Here is a 12,390-nt window from a genome sequence, read left to right as displayed (position 1 = left end):
GGAGGGATATGCTTCAAGTTCCTGAGGAAAAAATAATTTAGTATATACCTTTCTTTTCTTTTCTTTTTTTTTAGATGGAGTTTCATTCTTGCTGGCCAGGCTAGAGCGCAAAGCCGTGATCTCGACTCACCACAACTTCCGCCTCCCGGGTTCAAGTGATTCTCCTGCCTCAACCTCCTGAGTAGCTGGGATTACAGGCATGCACCACTGCACCTGGCTAATTATGTATTTTTAGTAGAGACGGGGTTTCTCCATGTTGGTCAGGCTGCTTCGAACTCCTGACCTCAGGTGATCCGCCTGCCTTGGCCTCCCAAAGTTCTGGGATTACAGGCGTGAGCCACCACGCCTGGCCAAGTTAGTATAATTTTAATAACACTGACTAGTGGAATTTAATGCAGAATTATTTTATAATTAAAAAGTTTATTCAACTCATTCTAAATGGCACTCTAAGGGGAAAATATTTAATACAATAAAAGAGAGTCTCTTCAATAAATGGTGGAGGGAAAACTGGATATCTATGTACAGAAGAATGAAAACAGACCCCTATCTCTTACTAAATTCAAAAATAAAATCAAAATGGATTAAAGACAAGTGTAAGTCCAAAACTATAAAACCACTAGAAGAAAAACACTGGGGAAATGCTTTAGGACATAGACCTGGGCAGAGATTTTTTTGGGGTAAGTCCTCAAAAGCATGGGCAATAAAAACAAAAATAGACAAATGAGATCACATCAAGCTAAAAAGTTCCTGCATGGCAAATAAAAAAAATCTACAGAGTGAACAGACAACTGATAGAGTTGAGAAAATATTTCCAAACTATCCATCTGACAAAGGATTAATAAATGTGATGAAATATCATATAGAAGACAGAAAAAATGTTCTAAATGTGAATCAATCTCATGGCTAGCTCTCTATATATCTAAAAACAATAAAATGGGTAAGGCACAAAATAAGTTTCATGAAACAATACCATTGAAGTAATTTTGAAAAAGAACACTCAAATTAACACTACGGTTTTTTTGGTAAACAAACACATATGCAAGTAAATATGTGGGAGAATTTATACGGATGAAAAGGGAGGGGATGTTTTTGGAATGGGTGGGTAATGGAATTAGCAATGGTGAAAGAAGAAAAAAATAGTGAGGAAATTACATGGATCAATGATGACAGTTTGCTTTGAATCCATGCATTTTATTAACTTTGTTCATTTGAGCTCCAAAATAAGATGGGAGAAGAAGTGTAAATAAAAACACAATAGAAGTTTTTTTAATCACTGGATTGGAAATATGCCTTAACTCTTGTGTTAGACACTCTCACTTCATTAGGAGACATGTATGCAGGTGCAAAGTCATTAAGTAATAGAATTTCAGTCCCAGATGATACCCTTAGGGGTAAGCATTTCATTTTAAAGATGAAGGATATTTCACTACAAAATTTGAAGTACTTTTTGGAGATCAGTTGAGAGGTATATTACCTTTAAAAATATTTGTTCCAAAAGTCTTAGATATGGCTATGTTTTCTCTGAATAAATTGGTGTGGTCATGTAAAACAGATGCATTTAAAGTCTTTTAATTGACCTTAGTGGTACCTCAGAGAGTATATACTCAACATATCCCAGTGCTAACTTCTTCACTGTATTGAAATAATTATATGCTAAATGAGGCAATAATACAATAGCTTCTGCCAAATTTCTTCACAGGATTACAATCAGATACTATTGTATGGATCTGATAATCAAAGTCTCTGCATTTTTAAATAAAATGTTCTCAAGCACAATTTATTGAATCATCCAGTGTTCCTTATACAAATATGTAAGTGATCAACTGTAATTGGAATTGATGTTCAGAAAATCAGTTTTTTCCACCCCAATGAATTGATACGGATTCCTTTATCAGATGATGAAAATCATCCTTTCCTTTTTAAACTTGGTTACTAAAAGACTCAAAAGTAGGAGGCTCAAAAGTTTTCAGCTCAACTGTGCAGTAGCTTTTTTTTTTTTTAACCCTGATTTCCTGGTATTTAAATTAATGTACACTCTTACATTATTCAGCGCTTGCTTTTCTGTACTTGTAATAATGCTTTCATTGTATTAAAGCCTTTTACAGGACCTACTTAAGTGTATTTGTGGAAGTCTGTGAGGAGCTGATTTCAAAGAGGCAGATGATAAATCATTTAGAAGAGCATTTATCTATAGTCATTTTCAACTCAGCTTGTGACTAACCTCAAATACAATAATGAAGGCCAATCTAGCAGCAAGAATATGCCAGTATTGTAAAGTAAACTCATAGGGTTTGGAACTCCAAGGGGGGCCTCTGTAGTCTCTGTACCTGAAATCCACAAAAACAAAGAGAATGACAAATAGAGATCAAACAGTGGAGGCCCGAATTTTCTTGATTTGCCCAAATGCCAACATAACAGTTTAAATGTGCTTATTAACATGCAGTGGAGAATACATGGAATGGTGAAAGCAAGCAGGAAAGAAACTATTATAAGTACCTGCAATAACCAGATTTTCCCATACCAAGCTCACTCAGGTCAAAGAAGGATAGGCTATTGTTGACATATCCCTTTAAGCAACTGGGAGAAAAGAAAAATATCATGTGATTCAAAGATTCATACATTTCTAGCCTAATTATTGTATTACAAATGCCAGGATTCTATAAATGTATTATTCTTTCCATTCTAATGGTGAACTTTTAGCAAATAAGCTCTTTTATTCCATTCCCTAACTTTCATAATTGTACCTTAATGAGACAGATTCCTGCCCTGCCATTTTCTCCCAATAATTCCTATATTGCCTTTTCATCTGGTTTATGTTTATTAAGTAGTTACCACACACTAGACATTTTGATAATTACTTTCTATGTATTAAAACTCTATAAAATATGTTTTATAAATATGCATGCACATAATACTGTTCAATTATAATTAAGTAGTTAATAAACATTGCTTATTCTTTACTTAACTTATTCAACATATATATTTATTCAAGACCTATGATTTGTTGGAAAAATTCTCGATGCTTGGTACTTAACAGTGAACAGAACAGGCAAAAACCCCTATCCTTGTGCAGCTTACATTCTAGTAGGGTGGGAGAGGGGAGAGATACGCACACAATAAACATAATTAATAAGTAAATTGTATTGAATGTTAAAATGCAGTAGGTGCTATGAAAATAAAAATGAAGTAATTCTTCCAGACGGGATATTGTTAAGTCAGCATTCCTACAGTAACAAAAATCCAGTTTTTAAAGACAATGAAGATGTATGGAAACAAGAACTAGATGAATGAATGTTCCAGAGAGAGAAAAGTCCTTCCTAGGGAAATTGGCAATCACCTATTCTTTCCCTTTCCTGGAGGCATTCATTTGCCAAATCTGGGTGAATACTAAGAATTAGGCTCAGAGTTCAACTGTGCAGTAGCTTTTTTTGTTGCTGTTGTTAACCCTGATTTCCTGGTATTTAAATTAAGGTACACTCTTACATTAGAGTCTGTACCAAGGGCAATAGAAACCAATGAGTTTTACCAATGGCATGGGGCTGCTGTGACAGATTGGAAGGTGCAGACGCCCCATATGCCTGGATGTTTTTCTCATGAGATATTTGCTAAGTTCTTGGGCAGCCTGGAAAGCTGGAGGTGGGAGTGAATTTGGTTTTCAAAAGGCAGAATGAAATCTTCGAGAGTGTCACAGCACTTAAGAGAAAAAGGCCTCTACAAGTCCTACTGCAAGAAGGAGGGGGCCTGCCACTAACAGCTTCTCAAAAGTTTTGAGGCAGTGGAAGGCCAAAAGATAAGTTTGAGTTGTCCATAGGCCATAAATGAATCTCATGACCAAGTGGAGCTAATTCTCGCAATACGAGGTTTTTTCTATCATATAAAATCACTCAGTGGAACTCACTACATTAATAGAACAAAAAAAAAACCTTACGATTATATTAATAAATAAACAAATGTTTCATAAAATTCAACTGGAGATACAATAAACACTACTCAACAAACCAAAAATCTGGTAGGATCTTAATCTGATGAAGAATGTCTACATAAATACATATAGCTAATATCACATATGTTGAACACTTTCTCCTGAAGTCAGTGAGAAGACAAACATTTAACTGGAATTAACACAAAGAAACAATATATAAATATGACTTTATTCACATATGGCATAGTTATGTATATAGGAAATATAAAATAATCTAAAACCCATTTGAATTAATGAGTGAATTTAGCAAGGTCACTAGATAGATACAAGGTCAATATAGAAAAAATATTTCAGCAACAAACAAAAGAAAATAAAATTTAAATGAATACTACTTATAGTGACATTACAAATACCAAATATCTGGGTATAAATCTAAAAATGCCATATAGGACCTCTACGCTGGGATCTAAAAACAAACAAACAAACCACATGTCTCAGAGAATTCAATAAACACTTAAGTAAATGGAGTCAGCATGTTTAAAGACTGGATGTTAAAATGTCAATTCTCTCAAATTTTTAAAAAATGGTAACTGATAAATTGAATCTAAAGTTCATATGTAAATGTAAAGAATCTATATTAGCAACATCAGTGTTGAAGAAGAAAATGTACAGAAGATTACAGCACGTAATACTGACTTACTGTAAAGCTACAGTAATTAAGACACCGTGATCTTCATACAAGGAAAGGCAATAGGCCAGTGAAGAGGTGATAGTTCAAAAACTGATCCACAAATACACATTCACCTGATTTATGACAAGAATGGCCCTGCCATCCTTGGTGATATAGTTGTCTTTTCAACAAATGGTGCTGGAGAAGTTGGATGTTCTTAAAGAAAGTAATGTAAACCTTTGGCTACCATACAACGTAATAGATTAGGCTAAGGGAAATTGGAATTAGAGGGTTAAAATTTCACATCGAGTCCTTAGGGTAGACTTTGTTAGGAAGGTAACATGAGGAAAGATTAGGAGTTGAGAGAGGCAGCCATGAGGGTATCTGGGGATGGACAGTTTCAAGCAGAAAAAGCAGAGTCCTTGGCATGTACTGGGGACTGTGAGAGGGCAGCGGTGGTGCAAACAAAGGGAGGGAGGGAAATAGTGTTGGAAAATGAGTTCTGAGAAGAAGCTCATTTTGTATGAATTTAGGGAGGATTTTGGCTCTTAGTTAGAGCAAAATGAGAAGACACTACTTTGTTTTGAGCACATGAATCACATGAATGAACTTAAGTTTTAAGTAAGATTCAAGGATCCAGGTGAGAGATGATAGTGTCTTGCGCTAGGTGGTGGCAGGGGAAGTGGTATGAAAAGGGGATGTTTAGAAAGCAGGGTCAACATGTTTCCCAGTGGATTGTGTGGGGCGTGGGAAAAAAAAAAAGTATTCAAGGCTGATTACCAAGGATCATGGCCTGAGCCACTATAAATATGAAATTGCTGTTAACTGAGATGGGGAAGACAAAACGTGAAGCAGGATTGGGTGAAATTTGGACTTTAAATTTGGGCATGGCAAGTTTTAGATGTTTATTAGACATGTAGAGGAGATGCCAAGTAGACAGTGGAATATTCAAGGCTAGAATTCAGGTGTGAGAGTAGATTGACCCATGAAACTGAATTAGATGGTCAAGGAAATAAACAGAAATACAGACGATAGTAAGTCCATAGATTGAGCCCTTGGGGAACTCCAAAATTAAAGCTGAGATGAGGAGAACTAGCAGACATGATTGGTCAGGTGTGGCTGGTGGGGTAGCAGGAAAACCAAAATTATGTGGCTTTCTGAAAGTCAAGTGAATAAAGTATATTAAGAAGGGAATGATCAATTGTCAAATGCTGCTGAGAGGCCAAATGATGTGAGAACTGGAGTCGACAAGTGGGTTTGACAATGTGAAAGTCATCACGACATCTCGATGGACCCACGGGGCATATGTGTTACTGAAGAGAGTTTAAAAGGGAAGAGGAGAAGGGGAATTGGAGAACATAGGAAGAGAAAGATCTTTGGATGTAGTTTTTGTGATAAATGGGAGCAAAGACATAAAGATGTAACTGGAAGGCAGCTGGGACAAGGAGGACTTTACTGACTAGAAGAATAAAAGCATGTTTCAATGTTAATGTGAAAAAGTAAATAGAGGCAAAATACATAATGTATGAGAAAAAGGGGTGAATTACTAGAATGATGGTCTCAGGGAAAGAGAAAGAGATCCAGGACATAAGTGGAGGAATTTTGCCTTCAAAATGGGAGCACAGATGGTTCTATTTCTAGGAACTTGGAGGAGGCAGGCTATATGGGACACATACTGTAGGTAGGAAGATGTGATAATAGATGTCTGTGGAAGATCTTTTCTAATTGATTCAATTTTTCTTAAGTAGGAAGCAAGATCAGGTCAGAGTAAGAATAAAAAAGGAGGTGCAGAAGGCTTGAGGAGCAAGGAGAAAGTATGATAAACTTCTCTAAAAAAGTAGATGGGCAAATGAACTAGGAAAATAAAATACGTTTGTCAGGTCCACACAAAGTATGTGATACAAATTTAAAGTGAAACTAGTCGGTGTGGTAGTTCATTTTCCTTCATTCACATGCAGCTGCATGAGTGCAGTGCAGAGTAGACAAGGAGTTTGGAGAACCAAGGATGTGATTCTGCATTTCCGTAACAAAGTGAATGGGGGAAAGACCTACGTATTCAAGGAAGTGGTTACGGTGATTGGGCAACTGGTTTGTAAGATGGTTAAGGATGGAAAAGAGGACATTAAAGGAAAGGGGGGGGCAAGAATGAGTTATTATGACCAATGCCTTAGGATCTAGGTGAGTTCAAAGAATTGTTAAAATTAATTAATTTTTACAACAACCTTAAAACATATATATTTTATCTCCATCATAATGATTAAAGAATTGAAGTTTAAAGGGATTAAGTAACTTTATCTAGGCCTGTAATTCCAAAAACGTTTGGCCTCAGAACCCCTTTGCATTTAAAAAATTATTGAGGATCTGAAGAAGCTTTTTTTCTTTTTTTCACAAAGATGTATCATTGATATTTTAACATATTCAAAATTAAAGCTGAGAAATTTAGAAAATGTCTGTTACTTCATTTAAAAACAAAAATAATTCATATTAAGGTAAATTAATATAAATGACCCGTTTCTTAAAGAAAAATACCTATATTTTCCAAAAGAAAAACATACTGAGAATGACATTAAATGCTTGCAAATCCCTTTTTAACAGAAGACAGCTAGATTCTCATATCTGGTTCTATATAAAATCTATTGCAATATGTTGTTTTGGTCAAAGAATAAACAGAAAATCTGGTCTCATATATTAAGACTATTTTAATAGTATTTGAAACAATTGTGGATATTTTTCATTGACATTCCCTCAAAGCTCTACATGTGATACTTTCTAACATTTAGTTGCAACGTGGAATTTTAAACCATATCAATGAAGTTTTTATTCTGTTACATTAAAATCCCTAAGTCTAACTTGTATTTTAAATTCATCTTTCATTCATGATTTTGTAACATCAAATATGGGTTATTTGGAAAATATTCATTCCTGGAATCATGCAGCTCTTCCAAATGTTGACATATTTTTACTACATACCATGAAAAAACTCACGATTGTTAATATCGCCATTTATTTTTATCAGAAAAAAATCTATCAGCATTGGGAAGCTTTTAAGCTCAAAGTGGTAAATAAAAGTTATCCAAAATTCTAACTTTCACTTCAGTGCTTGAACTTTTTCAATGGCAATAAATATAGCAATTATTTTCTTAAAAATGACAGGCTAGTTGTGAGCATTCTGTAAAAGACTGCTAAGTATCCAAGTCTGAATAATCATAGTTTGTCTGGCAATCATTATTTCATGTTGGAAAAAAGTTTGCTCAGTTTGTAACTCCAACGATCACATGAGTGTTTTTTTTTCCTTTGAGATGACCATCAATCACACTTTGGAATTAAGCAGAAAGTGGTTTATGCACACTTCCTATTTTGTCACATGAAATATTTAAAAGACATCTATTCAATAGTGGAGATTTTATTAAATCAATAATTATTGCTGCTTCACTGAGGACACACTGAACTTCTTATTGAAATTTTTTATGTTGGCCAAATTATGGTGAGGAATACAATCACTACTAATACTGTTTGGTACCACTGCCTTTAGTTACGCGAAACTACCAGAAACTTTATTCACCAATATTTTTGGATCACTAGAGAAAATGTCAATATATGAAAAGGGCAAATTATATCTTAATTTCATTATAAAAATGGCACTGACTTCATGGACTCCTGAAGGAGATCTGCAGACCACATGTTAAGAAGGACTGCCCTCGGACAACGGTTGTTGGAACCTAGATTCAAACACACATCTATCTGATTCTAAACCTTGAATTCCTAATTACAGAGCTATGCTGGCTTCACTCCATTCGTTGTCCATACTAGAGCCAGTAATTTATCATTTCATCTACTCTCTTGCCAATATCTTCCCCTCCCACTGTTATCTTGTCCTTCTGCCCCCTCCGAAAATTTCCAATCTGAATGAATCTATGCCAATGTAGCTGCTAAGCATACAGGGAAAATAATTAAACAGGGTGCTCCTCTGAATGTGTGCTGTCAGTGTAACATAAGCCCTCCATATCTTTGCTTGAAATTAATCTATATTCCTAACCGATGAATATGGAGAAGATGTTGGGGGCTATCTGTATGAAATGCAGGCTCTGGAATGTAGAGTACTAGATACCCAGTCAATCTCATCGTCACTTGCCACTAGGTGGCAGTGAAGACACTGGCAAATAATGCTATGGAAGAGGGCTCCTTAACAAGCCTGTATGTTTTAAATCCTTAACATCCGCTTCTGGATTATTTTGAATTAAGAAAAAAGAGGGTTTTTTAAACTACTAATACAAAATCCCACTTACACTTAGATAGTGCTTTACAGTTCATAAGATCTTATCTCAGACACCATTTCTTAAGCATAAGGGCTATTTTTTTTGGTTTTTTTTTTTTTTTTTTTGGAGACAGAGTTTCGCCCTGTCAGCCAGGCTGGAGTGCAATGGCACAATCTCAGCTCACTGCAACCTCTGCCTCTCGGGTTCAAACGATTCTCCTACCTCAGTCTCTCAAGTAGCTGGGATTACAGGCACCCGCCACCACACCCAGCTAATTTTTGTGTTTTTAGTAGAGACGGGATTTCATCATGTTGGCCAGGCTGGTCTCGAACTCTTGACCTTGTGATCTGCCCACCTCGGCCCCTCAAAGTGCTGGGGTTAGAGGCCTGAGCCACCGCACCCGGCCGAACATTTCTTATTATGAACCAACTAGGTCCAGATTAATGATGTGTCTTTCACTAAAAGGCAAAGTTAGAACTCAAACCTAAAATGTCTGGCTTCAAGTTAAAATCCTGTGACAAGACCCCAAAATATGCAATATATGAAGGAAATATCCATTCCCTTATCACCTATCTGAAAAATTGAGACATTTATATACAGAAAGATATTTCATTGATCTGAGAAAACGTCCGTTCCTCAGCAGAGTTAACAGTGGATTTCCTCCTATTCCAGGGCTCATCCTGCTTGTGGCACGTGTCCTGCATCCAGATCAGCTGCACACCCAAAGCTGCTCCTGCAGGAAGCAGGAGAAGCAGCTTCTCCTGTCACTTCTTCCACACCTAAGGCTGATCTCCAGCTACAGCTCTGTGTTATGTGCCTACAACTCCTCTCTGTTCCTCAAATCCAATGCTCTCTTACATTTTCCCCTAGTACTTTATTTCAGTAAGGAAAGAGTTGAAAAAACCTGTATCACCTAAAGCAGTGGTTCTAAACTGGGTGATTTTGTCCCTCAGCGGACATCTGGCAATGCCCAGAGATAATTATGGTTGTCACAACTTTGGGAGTATGGAGGTTACTATTGGTATCTACTGGGTGGTAACAAGGGTGCTGCTAAACATCCTACAATGTACAAGACAGCCCCTCTGACCTCCATGAAAAGATAGAATTACCTGATCTAAAACATCAACAGAGAAGAAGTTGAGAAACTGTTTGTAAAGAGTGAATTTAAATTTTAAAAGAAAATACATGGGAGACGGATTTTTTGCGTCCTGAAAACACTTAGTTGTAAATCCCTTTTGAAAATCTCTAGTCACAGAGCTGACAGTTTCTTCAAATTCTGCTTCTCCCCAGAAACTAGCACTGCTCCATTCAGCAATTTGATTAGCCAGTATAGGTTGCAATTTCCACATCTATATGGTAAGAAGATTACATTCTTACCATATAGATGATAAGAAGTTATTCTAAGACAACTTCTATTCACAGAATGTAACTTCTAAATACATTTTTTACTATTTTGATACTTGTGATGCATTTCCAAGTAAAAACATTAGATGGACTCTAAGATTATTTGCTATAATAACACTGTTGTCCTTTTCACTTTGCTTCATTTCATCTAATAAACACATAAATGCAAGGCTTAGAAACACCACCCTTAATGGTCATAGAACAAAACTTCCCAGTCAGATCCCATTTTAATTACAAATGTAAAACATATCAGGAGAATGTTTAAATTTAAACCTTACTTTTCACTTGGTTCTACATGATTTGCACAGGGGCCATATTTGTATTCGTAGACAAAACGTGGGATGTAATCAGAAGTAATAGCAATTACAAATGCATTGGTGATCACAGCCAATATACCGATTCCTTCGAGAATTCCAAGCCAGATACCTGATAAGAGAAAGATTAATCATGGTGAACAAAAATGAAAAATATGAAACCCTGTAAATAATCTTATTTTGGAAATGTTTTATTTATGTTGGGACCACAGCTGTGTCCACTTTGTGCTTTCTTAGTATACTATCTCAATACAGACATTATAGCTATTGAATATGCTTTTTCCACAAAGAGAAGATAGATCTCATCTAGAAAGATTTAAAAATTGAAATGCCATTAGGACTGGGTTCATGTCTGCTACAATGAAACATAGCACAGGTGCACAGGTGCACAAGATATTTCAAAGTCTAATTTACAGACCTTGCTGAGGCAATAAAAATAGTACATAAGAAACTTAAAGTTCTGCATGCATGGTTATGCACACTGTGAAATATCTGCATTCACTCTGAGGTTTGTCTTTATCTTTTTTTTTTTTTTTTTTTTTTTTTTTTTTTTTTTTTGAGACAGAGTCTTGCTCTGTCACCCAGACTGGAGTGCAGTGGCGCGATCTTGGTTCACTGCAAGCTCCGCCTCCTGGGTTCATGCTATTCTCCTGCTTCAGCCTCCTGAGTAGCTGGGACTACAGGCGCCCGCCACCACGCCTGTTTACTTTTTTTTTTTTTTTTTTGTCTTTTTTAGTAGAGACGGGTTTTCACCGTGTTAGCCAGGACGGTCTTGATCTCCTGACCTCGTGATCCGCCCGCCTCGGCCTCCCAAAGTGCTGAGATTACAGGTTTGAGCCACCGCGCCCGGCTGTCTTTATCTTTGTCAAATGTCTTTTTAAAGTAAAAATACAGAAAAGCAGAACTAGTCTGGTGGTCAGACCTGAAAATTTCTAGTAGACATTTTTTACTTCCTAGGAGGTCAATCTGGCATCATGGAAATACACATACACATACAAAGCTTTTGAAGTTATATAGTATAAAGAAGTAGTATACTATTAATTATAGTCAAAACTAATGTTTTCAGTAGGATTAAACTTAGTTTTAAAAATATGTGTGAGAAAAAAATATCCTGGAAAAAAATGCTCTATAGCACTAAAGGTGATTATGTAGCATGCTAACTTTCCTTCCTCCCACATTCAGCATTTCAAAATTTTTATAATGTGCTACATTGAGTTGTAATTAAAAATAATAGTTTAAAAAGATGTTAAAGTTTACTTGATGAGATCATAGGACAAAAAATTGATACAAATCATATTTGAGCACATTAAAATTAAACACTTATTTTTACAAAAGTCACAATATTTAGGCAAAAGAAAGCATTTTGGGAGAAATAATTTGGTTTACAAAAAATGAAAAAAGGTTAACATGCCTTTTTTAACATTAAGATTAAGATCCTAAAATGTTAACATGTTAACATTAAGATCCTAAAATGTTAATAAAATAAGATCCTAAAATGTTAATAAAATAAACCTAGAGAAAAATGAAGAATAAAAGGAGCAATTTGCTTTCTGAATTAAAATAACTGATAAAAAGAAGCTTCAATCACTAGTATTCAGAGAAATGACACTCAAAAAATAAGATTTTTTAAAAATCCATAGATTGACAAAGATTTGAAAGTCTTATAAAATCTAGTGCTATTTAAGGATTGTGGAAACAGAAACTCTTTTACAATGTTGCTGGAAGTATGACTTGTTACAACATTTTTAGTAATTAATCTGATACATCTTAAAATTAAAATATGTATACATTTTAATCCTACTTATTGGGACCTATACTATGGAT

General features: G+C 35.5%; 1 protein-coding gene across 1 annotated transcript in view; it reads right to left on the bottom strand.

Moving 5' to 3' along the window:
• ANO3 (anoctamin 3) overlaps positions 1-12,390 on the bottom strand; it is a 323,668-nt gene that overhangs the window by 4,607 nt on the left and 306,671 nt on the right. The window contains 3 exon segments of the mRNA XM_031653387.1: positions 2,222-2,327; positions 2,497-2,577; positions 10,531-10,678. Of these exon segments, the coding sequence (XP_031509247.1) occupies positions 2,222-2,327; positions 2,497-2,577; positions 10,531-10,678 (335 nt within the window).

Source organism: Papio anubis, chromosome 12 (genome assembly GCF_008728515.1).
Source record: "Papio anubis isolate 15944 chromosome 12, Panubis1.0, whole genome shotgun sequence".
NCBI classification, from domain to species: Eukaryota; Metazoa; Chordata; class Mammalia; order Primates; family Cercopithecidae; genus Papio; species Papio anubis.
The sequence above is the reverse complement of the archived record's forward strand: the minus strand, read 5'-3'. Positions and strand labels throughout refer to the sequence as shown.